The sequence below is a fragment of the Rhipicephalus microplus genome, chromosome X (genome assembly GCF_043290135.1).
Source record: "Rhipicephalus microplus isolate Deutch F79 chromosome X, USDA_Rmic, whole genome shotgun sequence".
In the NCBI taxonomy this organism is placed as follows: domain Eukaryota; kingdom Metazoa; phylum Arthropoda; class Arachnida; order Ixodida; family Ixodidae; genus Rhipicephalus; species Rhipicephalus microplus.
In genome coordinates, this window is record NC_134710.1 from 432,799,592 (window position 1) to 432,814,986 (window position 15,395).

Consider the following 15,395-nt stretch of genomic DNA (forward strand, 5'->3'; position numbering starts at 1 on the left):
CGGATGCCAATTTATGCGCACGTTACGCACTATAAGTGATCGATTAACTACCTTACTCCGACAAACCAAAACCAATTACAATAACAAAAGCGTTTGCATTCTGAGGACACAGAAGCAGAGACAGAAATGGGTTGAACCATCCACGTACATGAACACACAAAAGCTGTTTGAATTTAACTGCGGAAATGCTAAAAGCGTGGTGCCGTACACGTTTGAATTCTGTATGCTAAATGCTGGCCGATTCTTGTAGCATATTGAGGCATGCCTTCGGGATATTTGTGTGGTGTGCGAAAGTAATGGAGTAGCCTCATAGTTCATTTGTCAATTTACAAAACTATCAGTATGCAGAAGCCACAAGTGAAAAGCAGTGGCTTCCAGGTCTCCTCGTGCACACAAGACATTTGAATTGAAGGGGCCCTAGAGCACAACAAAGTGTTCAAGATCCCATACAATGCAAACAGCATCAGTCACGTGTTCTTATAACTTACAAAACTTCAGATAGCTTGAAATTGAGAAGTATGAGTGGCATGCACTAGGCAGAGAAAAGTTTTTTTATAGGCCACGACAAAGGATATCGAGGCTTTAGACAACTTGGGGTGGCCAGGGAAGTATAGTTCACTTTTAATAATTATTGTACTCAGTTACGCAGCAATGCTGAACCTTGCGTGCATAATAAAGGCTCTTCAGCTGGGTACCCGCCACAGTGATCTAGTAGTTATGGTGCTTAACTGATGACTCGAAAGTCATGAGATCAAATCCCAGCCACTGTGCCCATATTTTGATAGTGGCCCATGTGCTTAGATTTGGGTGCATTGCAGCCATCAACTGCAAGTAACCTGTCCACGAACAGTAACATTTCAAGCCTCATTTTTTCCTCGAGCTGCCAAAGACTGGAATGACCTGCCTCCACACGCTGCCGACATAAGAAGTCTTACCAAATTTTTGGTCACGTTGCCAACATGTATCACATTATAACACCTGCTTTTATTGTACTAATATGTTAACCACCCCTTATGTAATACCTGTGAACAGGGTCTTTAAGGTAATGAAATGAAATAACACCAGGTGGTCGAAATTTTCTGACCTCTCCACAGCGGCTCTCCCCCATAAACATATGGCTTTTGGACATAAAATCTGGAAACTTGTTATTATGCTAGGCACCTGCAAACTGTGTATTACAACTAAGAAGGCCTGTTTTTATTTTTGCAGTGTTTACAGTGTTTACTTGTGCTAGTGTAACATCAATAGTACATTGTGTCTCTGCACACTTAAGTTTCTACTGGTACATTGAGGCCATGAAAAAGTATTGATAAGAGCATATGAAAATAGGTATACGAATTTCGTGACACTCTTTTTAACTTCCAGTGGTTCTCAAACTAGAAATAATGCACGAAACTCAAGGAATGAGAAGGAGTGGCTTAAGGAACGTTTTTACTTTCTTTCTTTGGTATGCCATAGGGAGCCAAAGCAACGCATGGTAGTGCTGCGACTCTGGACCGGCAGCACCATCTCTGGTAAAATGTAGAAATTGGGGATGTATACCAGGCGTTTTTTCCTTCCACCAAGCGCTGCTGCTCACATGCTCATGCAGAGCGCGCGCGGTGCATGAGCATGTGACTCACCTCACAGTGAACCGCCTGCAATGCGACCTCATAAAGATCTCCGAGCTGGACAAGCACTTCTGAAAGGCGGATTTAACAAAAGAAGTAAAGCTCGCTAGTGCCGTTTATGATGTGGAGCAGACGATAGAAGACGAGGAAGCCCAAGTCACTGCGAAATGCATTTCTCAGGTCAGTGACAATACCGTGTACGACATATGCCTCGAAGTAAGTCTCATTCTGTCAACATGAAGCTGTGTACTCTAGCGATAGGCTGGGCTGGCGTTTTATGAAAAATTGCATAATTTGTAGTTTTGATACGTTGTTTAGCAGTAGCAGCCGTGTACTGTCATGTGCAAACATTCGTGGCAGGCAAAAAAAATGAATAAAAACTAAACTTGTACGGTCATGTCCTCCGTGCCGCAGGAGCATGACCCACTGACTTCACCGCAAGGTAGCAAGCTGAGGTTTAACCACTGCGAGTCAAGTTGAAGTGCTCGCCTAATTTTTTCCAGCTCTCGTGTCATGCCTGCTTGATCTTTCATGGACCCGGCTCAGTATTCAGTTCCCCCAGCATGCCTTCCCGGGGAACCGATACAGCTTTGCACGTGGAGAGCATCTCATGGCTTTGTCTACATGGCAGCCCACGATACAGCAATACTTTGGACCTCACCGACGCTTTCGTGCGGTTGCTACTGCCATCGTGAAAAGGCAACTTTTCTCAGCGAGCATGCCAAGCTGACGACATGGCGCAGAAGTCCTCCGCACTGACTGCAGAAACTGGTTCTGCACGTGCTGCATGCGCTCCCACTTCGGTGAAACACACGGAATTGCCTGCGCACTCTGCAGTGCCTATTTTCAATTTCCCCGGATGGTGCCGCCAGAGTCAGGTGTGGCATTGTGGTCGTTCTACAAACTTAAGCTTTGGTTCCCTATGACAAGCTGGCCTTTAGTTTTAGTGGGAGCAAGAAAGTTTGACTGACTCTCAATGAATTATCGCATCTGAAATGAGGACTTATTTTTATACTCTTGCAGGCATCTATGAGTGTGCTGTCTGAGGAGATTGCATCGATGGCTGACGGGTGCGCAGGCATGGTAGAGCGCCTGCACTCTGTGAAACGGGACACACGTGAACTTCTTGCGCGTACGGGCCAGTTACGAGCGGAGGCACGACGCCTGGAAGGACGGCAACAGGCAGCACAGGGCTTCTTAGCTGCATTTCAGCCCTCTTCCGAACAAGCGACCCTCCTCCGAGGCACAGGAGGTCCCATTGGAAGGGACCTACTGGATGAGCGATTCCTAGACGCACTGGCTCAGAGCAGGCGCATGCACGACCACTGCAAGCTACTGCTGCGAAGCAGTCGAGCGCAGGCTGGGCTACAACTCATGGAGTCACTTGCCGCACAGGTGAGCATGGCTAGCAATAGTGCTGAAGAAGGATAGCAAACTGTTCTGTATTGTAGTACATTAACTGTGCATGCTACCTTATATTTGGTAGAGCTACAGAATTCCGAAATGTTCTCGCGCTCCACTCTGGGCTTTTCTAATCCACCATCGCAATACTGGCAGTGTCATGTTTGTGGCATGACCAGTATAGGAGCTGTAGATTTATCGGTTGACAGAGCACAAGAACTCCAATGTTGTGAATCTTCCATGACGCTTACATTTTGGTGGAGATAACAATGGGCAGGGTGGACAATGAAAGAGTCTGTCCTTGTCTGCTTGTCATCTATGTTCTCAATTGTTCAGTGTTCATAGATCATGAATCACCAACTGGCCCAATCGTCCACTATGATTAGTCTGTCCTTTGGTTGCCTGATGCAACCCATCGCTTAAACTTCATGGTGGTGGTAAGAGTAATGGTGGTGACCAAAAAAGGACAGCATCGACATAGTTGGATTGTCAGGTTGTTGCACCTTTGCTATTTCATCATTTTTGAAATTCTTTTGGCAGTGTTTTTATTGCAGACTGATTCAGAGCTGTTATATGCGTAACCAATTTTCCAGCTCAAGGTTACATAAATGTTCTTTAAAACAACCGCTTTTATTTTTAAAATTTACTTTCTTGACCAGGAATTGATAGTGTGCGATGTGCTGAACTTGGTCTTTCGCTCATTGCAGCAAGAGGCAGCCTATGAACGCCTCTATCGCTGGCTTCAGAACAGGTGCCGAGTTCTCGGCTCCGATGCTGCTTCCGAGCCAGGTCCCCTGTTGGCTCGTGCCTTTGGGGCATTGCGCGAGCGCCCCCTGCTTTGGGGCTATGCCCTTGACGAGTATGCCAATGCACGGCGTGCCTGTGTGGTGCGGCACCTCATTGATGCCCTGACTCGTGGCACTGGTGGTGTGGGTGGCACTGGAGGCTCGAGGCCTCTCGAGTCCCTGGCAAAGGACCCGCTCCGCTACGCTGGAGACATGCTAGCCTGGGCACACCAGTGTGCCGCGTCTGAGCGTGAGCTTTTGGAGCAGCTGCTCGCACAATGTGGTGGGCTGCGTGGAAGGTGAGAGAAGCACTCAATGTAAAGGGATAGCACAGAAAAAAGCGATTTTTGGCTTATTAGTAACTTGAAATTTCACAATGCTGAAAACACCACATTTACTGCTAGAAGACGCTTGAAAAGCAAAGAGACGTGCAAAAACAAAACGTGGATGGTTACACCACGTTGAAGTTACAGCACCAAATGCAATGACGTCGTAGATATTAATGGCTTCTACTAGGTCATACGTAGTTTGCAATTGGTAAAAATGTAGTAAATTGTCCTCCGAGAGGGTCTTAGACTTCACACACTGTGTTAAGGGAAATTTCATTGAGTCAATGTCGCCAAAATACATAAAATGCATTTTGAAATCGGGGATGTCATGCACGGATATTTTGGCACACAACTTAAAACTGACACTTTCACCTTGTTTTTCTCGTGTATTAATTGACATCTGATGGGGAAATTAATGACTGTACAATTTATCCATCTATACCGATTCATTGTCTCACATTAGTGTCCCTTTAGGAGTCGACTGTGACTTGTCGTGGCTTAAGGTGTTCATGAAATTAAAAAGAAGTGACTTGCATAAAAAAAAATTATTGCAGCTTTGCACTTGTGGTGCCAAGCATGAAGGAACAGCGCTTCTGGGTGGCCTTCTTTGGTTTGTCTTCTTTTTTTCTCTCTATTTCTTTGTCTTTCCCACTCTTTCTATCTTTATTTCTCTCTCTCTCTGTATCTGTTTCTCTTTTTGTCTTGCTCTCTGCTCTTTCTCTCTCTTTTTCATGTCCGTTTCTTTCTACGTCTTTGTGTCTCTCTCATTTTGTCTCTCTGTTTTTCGGTCTCTTTATTGCGGCTGTGGAAATATTCAATTTTAGAACATTTTTCGAATTGTGTTTACACTTTTCTAAAACGCTTTGCACTCGTCTGGCATCTGCAAAAGTCATACTCAAAAAGCAAGTGGCCTCTTCCACCAGCACTGACGCCAGCGCCAATGTGTAAGGCGTTGCGGACACAACTTTTGTTACACCGAGTGACTTAAATGAACGCCATTCAGCATTTGAATTTTCTCATTCTTTATAAGACATCCCGGGAAGCCAGACTTAAGAGCACCCCTCGAGTGCATCATCAACCAAAGGAGACACTTTCACGTTCCTACCTCATAACAATATGCTTAGGGATCCTCTGCAACCTTTTCCAGTAATTTGGCTCTGATGTTCTAGAAAAAATATTCAAGAAATATTCGAAAAATACCGTATTTACTCAGGTGATGAACGCACTCGCATAATAAACTCACCCGCAACTTCAGTCGCCAAAATCTACATTTTTTTTTCCCGCGTATTAAACGCACCCCCCACATTCGTTCGCTGCAGTCTCGCTAATCGACACCTAGTGACTTTTTGCCCGTTGGATCTCTTCTGTTTTTTTTTATTAATATGCCACTCCCCTTCGGCCACTGGGGCTCGCTGTACTGTTGTTCTTTCTATCTGCGAGTGGCATGCCACGTTTTTTTTTTTTTTATTATCCATGCGCCGCAGCGGGGCTCACGAATGGTGCAAGTGTCGAGACATCGCAGCTGATAAGTAGACAGTGAGCGAAGGTCACGAAACTGTCCGCGCCAACTGACCATTGCTTTTTGCAAATACGAAAGACCCACCCAGGTGCCCGTGATTTTCGGGCAACGATTACAGGGTTTGCTGTTGCCATGGCTGTTGTGAAGGGCCATTCATCGCCATCACGTCCCAGGTTTCGGGAATACCAAGCAAAATTTCTTGTTGCCCAGAAAAGATCATGACGATTTCCGCGAAGTGAGAATCGATGGTAGCACCCCTGATTCTCGCTTCGGATGCAATTTGCTCTTCATTCTTGGTATCTGCGTGTACTTCATGGAACGCAAGATGTAGGCTACCTTTTTTATCAGTAACTTCTTATGTGAACAGCGAGACGGCAGCTCTATTTTGTTGTTAATCTTGTTATCGACGGTTTGTTTTGATGCTTTGGCGGTACCATGGTGCAATGTTAATGGAATCGTCATGCAAGGTTGCCATGAAGTTGGCAAAGTGCGTTGTAGCGCACACTTAAGGGCTCTGCTTGAGATCATAGCAGATACCACTGTTGCGGTTAAATGATTGCCAGAAAATAAAGCCGTGAAATGCTTTTATGCAGTGCATGGGCGGTGCAGGGCAAGCTTGCAGAAGATTGCATTTTCAACCACCGAAGATGAGTGAAGTTTAACAAAGAAGCTGTTTCCAAACAGCGTGCGCGTATGTCAATTGTGAAAGGCTGAGCAACCTAACTCCTTTTTTGCTTTACCATATTTTTTGCTGCTCTCAAAAAATGTTTCATAAAATTTGCCCCCTCATAATAAACGCACCCCTAACTTTGCTCCAATTTTTCAAGAAAAAAAAAGTGCGTTCATTATGCGAGTAAATATGTATCCTAGAAATGGTATGAAAATTATTTGATTTGCTTCGTACTCAAAGTTTTTCGATTTCCATAGCTCTATTTTTTATTTCTTTATTCCTTTTATTTCTCTCTGTATTTTTCTTCCTCCTTCTTTTTATCACTTTCCTTCTCTCTCCTTTTCATGTGTTCATTTTCATTTTGTGCTAGCACCTGTTGTGCACGATAAGGGGCGTTTGCCTAATTTCTGTGGTACATACTCAATTGAGAAGATCTCTGGTGACACAGCGCAAACTACAAAGAGCTTCAGCAGCTTTGCTGTTGAAAATATAACTGTGCTCAGTTATGCAAAAAAAAGTTTATTGTTACTGTAGAATCACACAAATTAATAAATTATTTATATTGTGAGACTTGTGTATGAATCTTCCTGGCCTATTGAAGGGTCAGCATTACATACCTAAATTATTCATCTTTCTGTCTATTTGGCCATCTGCCGAGCTACTTGTGCCCATCACAACAAATATATAGGCTAACAAACCTGTACTGGTTCCAGACAGAGTGATCCATTTTAATAGAATAAGCTCATCGAATGAAATCTGGGTCTGAGGCACACCTCGTCTTCTAGATATGCTCTAGGGCAGGGTGATTTTTTCATTTTTTGTTTCATTTGCAGGCACTGCTTGTTCATGCTGCATCGTAACTATAGTAACACCTCGATAATTCGACCTCAGTTAATTTAAATTCCTGCTTAATTTAAGTTATTTCCACGGTCCCGTATTTTGCAATGTAAGTTTGAGTGCATAATATGAAGCGGCGGTCAGCACAAGTCCAGTTAATTAGAAAACTTTGGGTGCAGTGTGTCGATACCCGATCCCAATCCCGCGGCAGATCCGTGGAAACGACAGCCCTTCAGAGCCACTAGGCAATGTACTATAGCTATGTTGATGGGTGGTAGCTGAAGCACCCCTGCCTAGCTACTTTCAACACGAAAGATAAAATTATATATGTATATATATATATATATATATATATATATATATATAAACCGTTCTTGTGATCAACTGAAATATGCGCCTGTGGAAAACAAGACCCCTGCCTCACTGCAATACAGCAGTGACGTGCGAGCAGCATCTCGCATGCTTCTCGCTACGTCAGCGCGTCACAGTTTATCCCTCCTTTCTGTGAATTCTGAGAAATTATTACAGGACAGTCTGGAGAAATCCGCGATGTATGCAAACCTCTGAGTGCCGTTTGCTCCAGCAATTCGTGCACTTGCACAGCTGGTGGAGTCCTTGCCTGCTACGCCTACTTTGATAAGTCGGGTCGAAAGCTTCAATGGTGATGTTTTCCAGCCATAACACATAGCGAATTTTCTCACACTGTCCATTATTCAATCCTTTATTTTACGATAAAGAATCGGCGAATGGTCGCATTGTGACGTGCTGACGCAGCAAGGAGCAGGTGACTTGCTTCTCGCGGGTCACTGCTGTGTTGCAGTGAAGATGTTTTGTTCTTTGCAGGTGCGCATTTCAGTTGATCACGTTTTTTTTTTTTTTTGCCGTGACAGCAGTTAAGCCCGGAATTCCCCTTTGTTTGCAGCAGAACTGTGACCAGGTATTGCTGGAAAACATAACCTTTGAAGCCACAAACTAACTGGCACAGCAAAGACCAGCCCTGATCAATTTGAATATTTTCAAGTTGCTTGCATTCCACACTTTGTCATCATCATCATCAGCCTGACTACGTCCACTGCAGGACAAAGGCCTCTCCCATGTTCCGCCAGTTAACCCGGTCCTGTGCTTGCTGCTGCCACACTTGTATGTTCTGTTAATTCGAAAACCCGCTTAATTCGAAGATTTCTTGTGGCCCCAGTGTCTTCGAATTAATGAGGTTTTACTCTACTTCTGTTGAGATATTCCGTGTTTACCTGGTTAGCTTTATGCCCAGTTGAAATACAAAAAGGCCCGACCACCATTTTAAGGAAAGGCTAAAATAGATTTTTTTATGGCTGTTTGGTATTTTTCAATCAGTCTGACCAATTAGTTTGTTGTGGTAATAAATTATGATTAAAGTGCAGGGTTCAGTTAATGAGCTCTAGATCATCAATACTCATGTAGTCAACATTTGGGGGCTGTAAAAAGTGATGTGCCTGCCTATTGACTGAGGCTGCCTTGGAAAGGACATAAGGTATCCTCTTTAGATAAGATAAGCCCCGCCGTGGTGGTCTAGGGGTTAAGGTGCTCGCTGCTGACCTGGCGGCTGCATTTTCGATGGAGGCGAAAATGTTGTAGGCCTGTGTGCTCAGATTTGGGTGCACGTTGAAGAACCCCAGGTAGTGGAAATTTCCGGAGCTCTCCACCACGGCGTCTCTCATAATCATATGGTGGTTTTGGGATGTTAAACCCCATATATCAATCATTCATTTAAATATGATAACATTTGTCTCTGACTAGTGGTACTTGCACTGACAGTTGTAAGTACAAAGCGCCTGTTTGTGTTGTGGTGTCCTCGGTGTACGTCATCACTAACCAGCATGCACTCATTACGTTTGCATTGCAAACATTACCCAAAAGGCAGGCTTGTCTCTGGAACCCGCTGCAGGGTTCTGGTGGTTACGGTTCTTGACCGCTGACCTGAAAGTTGCAGGATCAAATCCCAGCCACGGCGGCTGCATTCTTAATGTAGGCAAAAATTCTTGAGATTTAGGTGTGTGTGTGAAAGTATTACAAATGGTTGAAATTTTTGGGGCTCTCCACTACATTGTCCTTTTATTTATATCATGGTTTGGGACATTAAATCCCAAAAATAATACTGTTATTGCTTGTGACTGAAGACACTAGCAAGCTTTCGTTAATATTCAAACTGAATATGGTAGAATTCTGCTTTCATGTAAGTAGTAATGCAGGCTGGATGTATTATAGAAAAGTAACAACTCTGAACCCTGGTTAAACGAGACGGCATGTGGGATGATACTGTCTCGCTGGCACTAGTTGGGGGAAATTGGCAACTAGTGTGTATGCTGATAAAAGAAAGGGTGTAAATGACGGCAAATTAAAATGCATGTTTTGAAAGCTTGGGCTCTAGGTATTAGTATAGCAACCTAATCAAAGCCTTATCATTTCTGGGTAAATTGCATTAGGATTGCTCATGTGCACGCAGCAAAATACTTAATTTGAAATTATTTCATCTTCAAGTTTCTGGTGAAATGAACACAATAATGTGATTACCAGCAGTGTGTGCTAGACTCTTGGCTAGACAGGTGAAGCTTATCTTCTACAAACAAGTCCGCTAAATGCGTATGCAATGCCGATTCATTCAGAAAATGAGCATACATTGTATTTGTGGCACTGTGTCTGCAATTCGATGAGCGCAAAATGCCATAATGCATTTCCCCATATGGTGTGCCTCTCACTCAATTCTACATTGTTAAATATTCACGTATGCAATGAGTATTGACATAGACCTTGTGAGTGTTAGCCAGTATTACTCGTAGCCATTGCAACAACATTGTTCATGTAATGCAGAGGTAGGGGCTTGGTTTCCACGAGCCACAAAATGCCATCATTCTACTATGAGTGTAGCTCAAGTGGTTTTACTGGTATGGCATTAGTAAATGTGCCACATAAAATGTGACTGCCACAGGGTACCCATGTAAAAATATGTTCTATAAAGAGCCTTTCTGTGTGTCTGTCATTTGGCCAGCAGCAGAGCTAAGTTGTTCTTTACGTTGAACGAACAGCGAGTGATGAGCTAAAGGGAAAAAAAAAAATTACAAGCGATGTTTTATTTTCTACAGTATATCAGTTAGCCTGATGACATGCTTTGATTTGCTCTTCTTCTGTTCAAGCTTACGATGGAAACCTCTGTTGCCTTGCCCTCTTTTCATCACAGTGGTGGCAGTGGAGAAGCGGCCCTGGACCACATCTTGGCAGGCCTGTGCTCCCCGCTGCGCCTGCGCCTCGAGCAGCTAGCCGTTGCAGAGAGCAGCCCACTGGTTCTGTGTCGGCTGCGTTCGGTGGTGCGTTTCTACTCGAACACCCTGGGCTCGGGCACAGCGCTGGCCATCTGTCTGGACGATGTTGCTGCACTGGCACACAAGATGTTCCTCAACAGCCTCACCTGCCACTGCACACGGCTCCTCGACAAGGTATGCCTAGGACGCCCATGCCTAGATTGGGCCCCTATGTGTTGTCCCAGACTGCCCTATGTGAAGCTTTCAAGAAGCAAGCGTTTGCGTGCCCGTCTTCTCGGGTTTCTCAGGGTAAAATATTTGTTAATGCCCTTTACTGTGCAAGGCTGCCATGGCAACCTTAGATCTGCCAAGCATTGTAAAAGTAAGATCTCAGGGTCACTCAAAAGCTCTGTAGTGTAGGATTGGTGGCAACTTTGATTGCACACTGAGCGTCCTGCATGCCTTATGTTAGGACTGTAGATGTCCTAGTTTAGTTGATATAATGCTCCTTATGCTAGAGTGGAGCACAGAGTCTGTAATATTTAGTACTTGAAGGTGCTACTCTTTTTCTTACAAAGATGGATTCTCCAGGTTGTATGTGCAGTATTTTGCTATTGTGTCTTTTATAAGAATTTCTCTTCATCCGGCACTTGTATTACGTGTTCTTTGATACTTTTTTTTTTTACTTCAGTAAAGTCTAGATTTTCTAGACTCACAATCTGCGAGAAGTATAGGCACTTTCCTGGAAGCAGGTAAATGACTTCATCCTAAACCCATGGTGTATGATTATGATGTTTCACAGTTGTCCCAAGGCACCACTTTCAGCCACTTGCAAAATCTGGAACTTCAGGCATTGCTCTATATCCCTTGTAGCCCGTTCTGCTAATTCATTGGCTGCAGGGTAATAGGGAGGCAAATATTTTATAGGTATTCCTCAGTCATTGGCCTTTATTACTAACTTAGCACTCAGAAAAGCAGGGCCGTTGTCGCAGACTGGAGTCTTGGTGTGCTGTAGCACTCATCTTAAAGTAGGCTGAGGGTGCTGTTGGCATCTTCTTTTCCTGCTTTAGCCTTAACTCTTTAGTTACCATGCCTATTTAAATCAATCACCAGTGATTGACGCTTTGGATTGTTGATTTTAGCATGTTTTAAATTTGTTTCTCGTGCAGCCAGCACTTTGTAGTTGTTGGTCCAGCCATTCAACTTTCATAATCATTTTGAACTTGCCCGTTTGGGCAACATAGTGATTTTCGACAGACATTTGCGCGAACTAATGTGCATGTATTGTTGGAAAAGAGCACTAGGCTGGCGAACTTGACAAAAAAAATAAGTGTTTCTCATGATTATACCGTAGTAACATTGATGTACTGTGATGAAAGGAACCTTTGCATGCCAAATATCGTTATATTCGTTGTATATCGCTGTATTCGTTATATCAAACACAGAGTCGCATATAGTGTCACTAGTCGCTCCTATGGCGTAGTTGTCACACGTGCACGGGTGTGCACCAGCGCTGCAAAACACATGCGCTGCTTGAAACTGTCTTGCAACCCCACCTGACTTGAGTGAGGATAAGCTTAAAGTTTGAGGACAATAGTACGCACCTCAGCTTCAAATACATCCACAACCATTCATAGGTTTCTTTTGTTTGCGGCCTCAAGTTGTCTCCTTTGCCGATTGTGCATAGCTACTGACCTTTGTGAACAAATATAGCTACTCTGGTTACGTACGAGGTCCACACTTCGCAGGGGCGTGGTGTGCTGGCGCTGGCTGCAGAGCGACAAAAAGGTTCCCAAAGCACATCTTGGCCCTTACTACAAAGCAGGACAAAATCTTTTAGAACTGCGTGCGATATTGTTCTTTTTAATACGATGTGCAAAATGCTAAGAAATATGCTTGGATGCATATATAAAACCGCCAATCTAAGCAAAGGGAGGTGGTTCATGGAAAGAGGTGACGCAAGACAAAATAGCGAAATTCATTTAGACGTCCCACTTACAGAGGGATTATTTGAGTCATGTGCATCCATCTATATTGGAAAACACAGAGGCTCTTATGCCAAAAAAACAAAAGTTTACTCAGGAATCTGTACGAGTTGACTTGTGTCCCACGAAAACCAGGCAATGCTACACTGCATGGCTCGAGCAACCAAGCACCACCTTGGTTCTGATTTCCTGTGTTTATGGGAATAAAAACTTTTTGTACAACATCATGGGCCATTTTTCTTCAAAATGTACATTCTGAATTCTCTTCGTTTTGAATGTTTTTGCACATATAGTGTTTTTATTGCTCTGATTACCAGCTGACAATCAAAAATCACTCCTTTCACATTTTTTATTATTTCAAAAATATTTTTATTGCTCTACAACTTATATCTTTTGGAAATAGCTAATCATTGCACAAATTTGGTATGCTGCAATACGTGCTGGAGTACTTTTCGAACTTGCAAAAACGATCTTCCCAAGCCATGTGAAAAATAACCATCTTTGCGTGGTAACGAAAGAGTTAATCCTCTTTGTGCATTCATCAATTGAGAAGAGAAAAGCTTGTGTTCCCCTGACTCCTTCCCCCTTCTTTCTGAGCTCTGTAAAGTAAAAATTTCGAATGGCATTCTTGAATATTCCGAGTTTGTCATGTCTTTTGATTGCTTGAACTCACATTCTTCACCTGTCAAATATGACAAATGCAGATGTAATCACTGGTGTCATTTTTCATGCCTGGCCATGTGAATCTCGCAAGTGATTTCTTATATGTGTGCCAGAAGCCGTTATGTCTGCCTGATCCAGGAGTCTCATCGTAAAGATGAAGAATCATTTGAACCAGAGTGGGTGGTACATTGTATATTTCAAACTGAAGAACTTCAGTACCTTCCCATAGCTTCATGCGATTGATATTTTCTAGACCTTACTTAACTACTGAACAAGCAACCTAGTCAGTGCATCGGTGAAAAATGGGCCAGGACAGTGGAGAACTATGAATTGGAATAGTTGCGGGTAGTTGATCTACCTAGTCATGCGTAATTTTGGTTGTGCCATATTTAACAGTTGAGTCCATACTTGATTATTCGTGAAAAGCATGAATTTGGCGCCTTCAAGGGATCTTCTAAAATATTGGATCGCCTTTAGGACAACCAGTGCTTTTTTAGTGGTACAGTGAAATCTAGGTATAAAGAACTTCAGGGGGCTGCAGCAATTTGTTCGTTATTTTGAAAGGTTGTTATAGTGAAAGCCCAAAAATTAACCATAAATACTTATTTTCCACCGTCCAAAACAACTTACGTTCACAACGGTAGGTCCTTGAACTCATTTTTCACGAGAAAAACCAATGCACATGTGAACACCAAAAAATGCACGTTTACTCTGAATAATTTTGTGATTTTTTATATTTTTGACGCGTGCTGCACAAACTTTGCAGCGCGAAGGCCTCCAGCTCATCCGAATTCCTGTGCAGTGATTCGGTTCTTTGGTCGCAACAGCCTGCTTTTTGCCTTCCAGTTGCTGAAGAATATCCACTTTCTCGCTTAGCGAAAACTGCTTCCGCTTCTTCATCGCAAGCAGACATGAACTCATTTATAGTAGCACCGCAGCGCAAACGCTGACTTGCTTTGTGGACACGATAAGTACTCATCCAAAAGAGATGAACACGACTGACTGACAAACAAGGCCTCCTAGAGTACATGTAGAGAAGTGACAAAGAAAGAAAAACCCGAAGCGACACGGCTGTCATCGCCTCTTTCGAAGTAAAAAAATGGTCTCTAAAAAGATTCCCCGCGTTTCGTTTTCTGCTCTCTCGCCGTCTCAGGTTTTCCGCGCCCATGCTTCCTGCTTTCCCACACTGCCTCGCTGACCTTGCCCTGCTGTGTTGCCCTCGCCTCTGTGCTTGTAAATCTGCAGCGTCAGCATTTCAAAAAAAAAAAAAAAAAAAAAAAGTCGCCTTTCCGCTTTTTTTTTTCCCTTCCGCATCATTGCGCATCTTCCGAGAAGGAAGGAGTCTGTTCGCGCTGTCGTCTGCTCGAGTACCACTCTGGTGGTCGTGACGGATTTCGGAACACGAGTTTGTAGTACTGAGGCATTGTTGATATAATGCAGAACTAAATTAACGCTCGTTATTCTTCAAAGTTTGGTATTCTGAAGTACGTACTAGTGAAATAATTTTACATTGAAACTATTAGCGGTCGGCAGGGGATTATTAAAAAGTTAATTAATCTGAAAGGTTGTTAGTGTGGGGTTTGTTCTACTGAGATTAACTGTTGTAATTGATTTCAGCTGGTTTTAGCGTACAGTTATACAGTCGAACCTCGATATATCGAACGGCACGGCGATCGCGAAATAGTTCGATATATCCAGAATTCGATATAAAAAAATTACGAAAAAAATGCGTCAACAGCTTGTTGAAAACAACAAACGAACCGTTCAAGCGTGGTGCAGTAAATACTCACTTGAAGATTCAAACATAGTATTTATTGTGTTGGTTTAAAATATTGGAAAAGAGGAGCCTGCTTTTTGTTGGCCATGGCGTGTTTGATGACTGCTGACCTAATATAGTCCAGGCGATCCATAAGTGATAGGCCGGTGCCTTCACTTATGGATCCACTGCGGCGCGCAAGGGCCAAGGCAGCTACGACCTCAGCTGATGTCGGGAGCGGGGCACCATCAGCGCTTGCGGCATCCATCTCGGCAGAGTCTTCATTTGGCTGCTCAGCAGTAGCTTCGGCGACAATCTCCACATCCTTGAGCTCCGCCGTTCTGAGCTCCCCCGTGTGCTCCGCCGTTCGAAGTGAGGCCTGTCGCGCACCACAGCGCGCGACAGGCCTAACTCAGAACGCAAGAACACTGCGAGCACTAGCTTCGGCGACAATCTCCACATCCTTGAGCTCCGCCGTTCTGAGCTCCCCCGTGTGCTCCGCCGTTCAAAGTGAGGCCTGTCGCGCACCACAGCGCGCGACAGGCCCAACTCAGAACGCAAGAAC

At 43.8% G+C, this 15,395-nt stretch overlaps 1 protein-coding gene across 1 annotated transcript in view; it reads left to right on the forward strand.

The window, feature by feature from the left end:
• Nucleotides 1-15,395, forward strand: part of Cog6 (conserved oligomeric Golgi complex subunit 6) — a 137,136-nt gene that overhangs the window by 916 nt on the left and 120,825 nt on the right. The window contains exons 2-4 of the mRNA XM_037413177.2: nt 2,634-3,005; nt 3,719-4,095; nt 10,366-10,621. Coding sequence (XP_037269074.2) covers nt 2,634-3,005; nt 3,719-4,095; nt 10,366-10,621 — 1,005 coding nt within the window. The remainder of the gene's footprint in view (nt 1-2,633; nt 3,006-3,718; nt 4,096-10,365; nt 10,622-15,395) is intronic.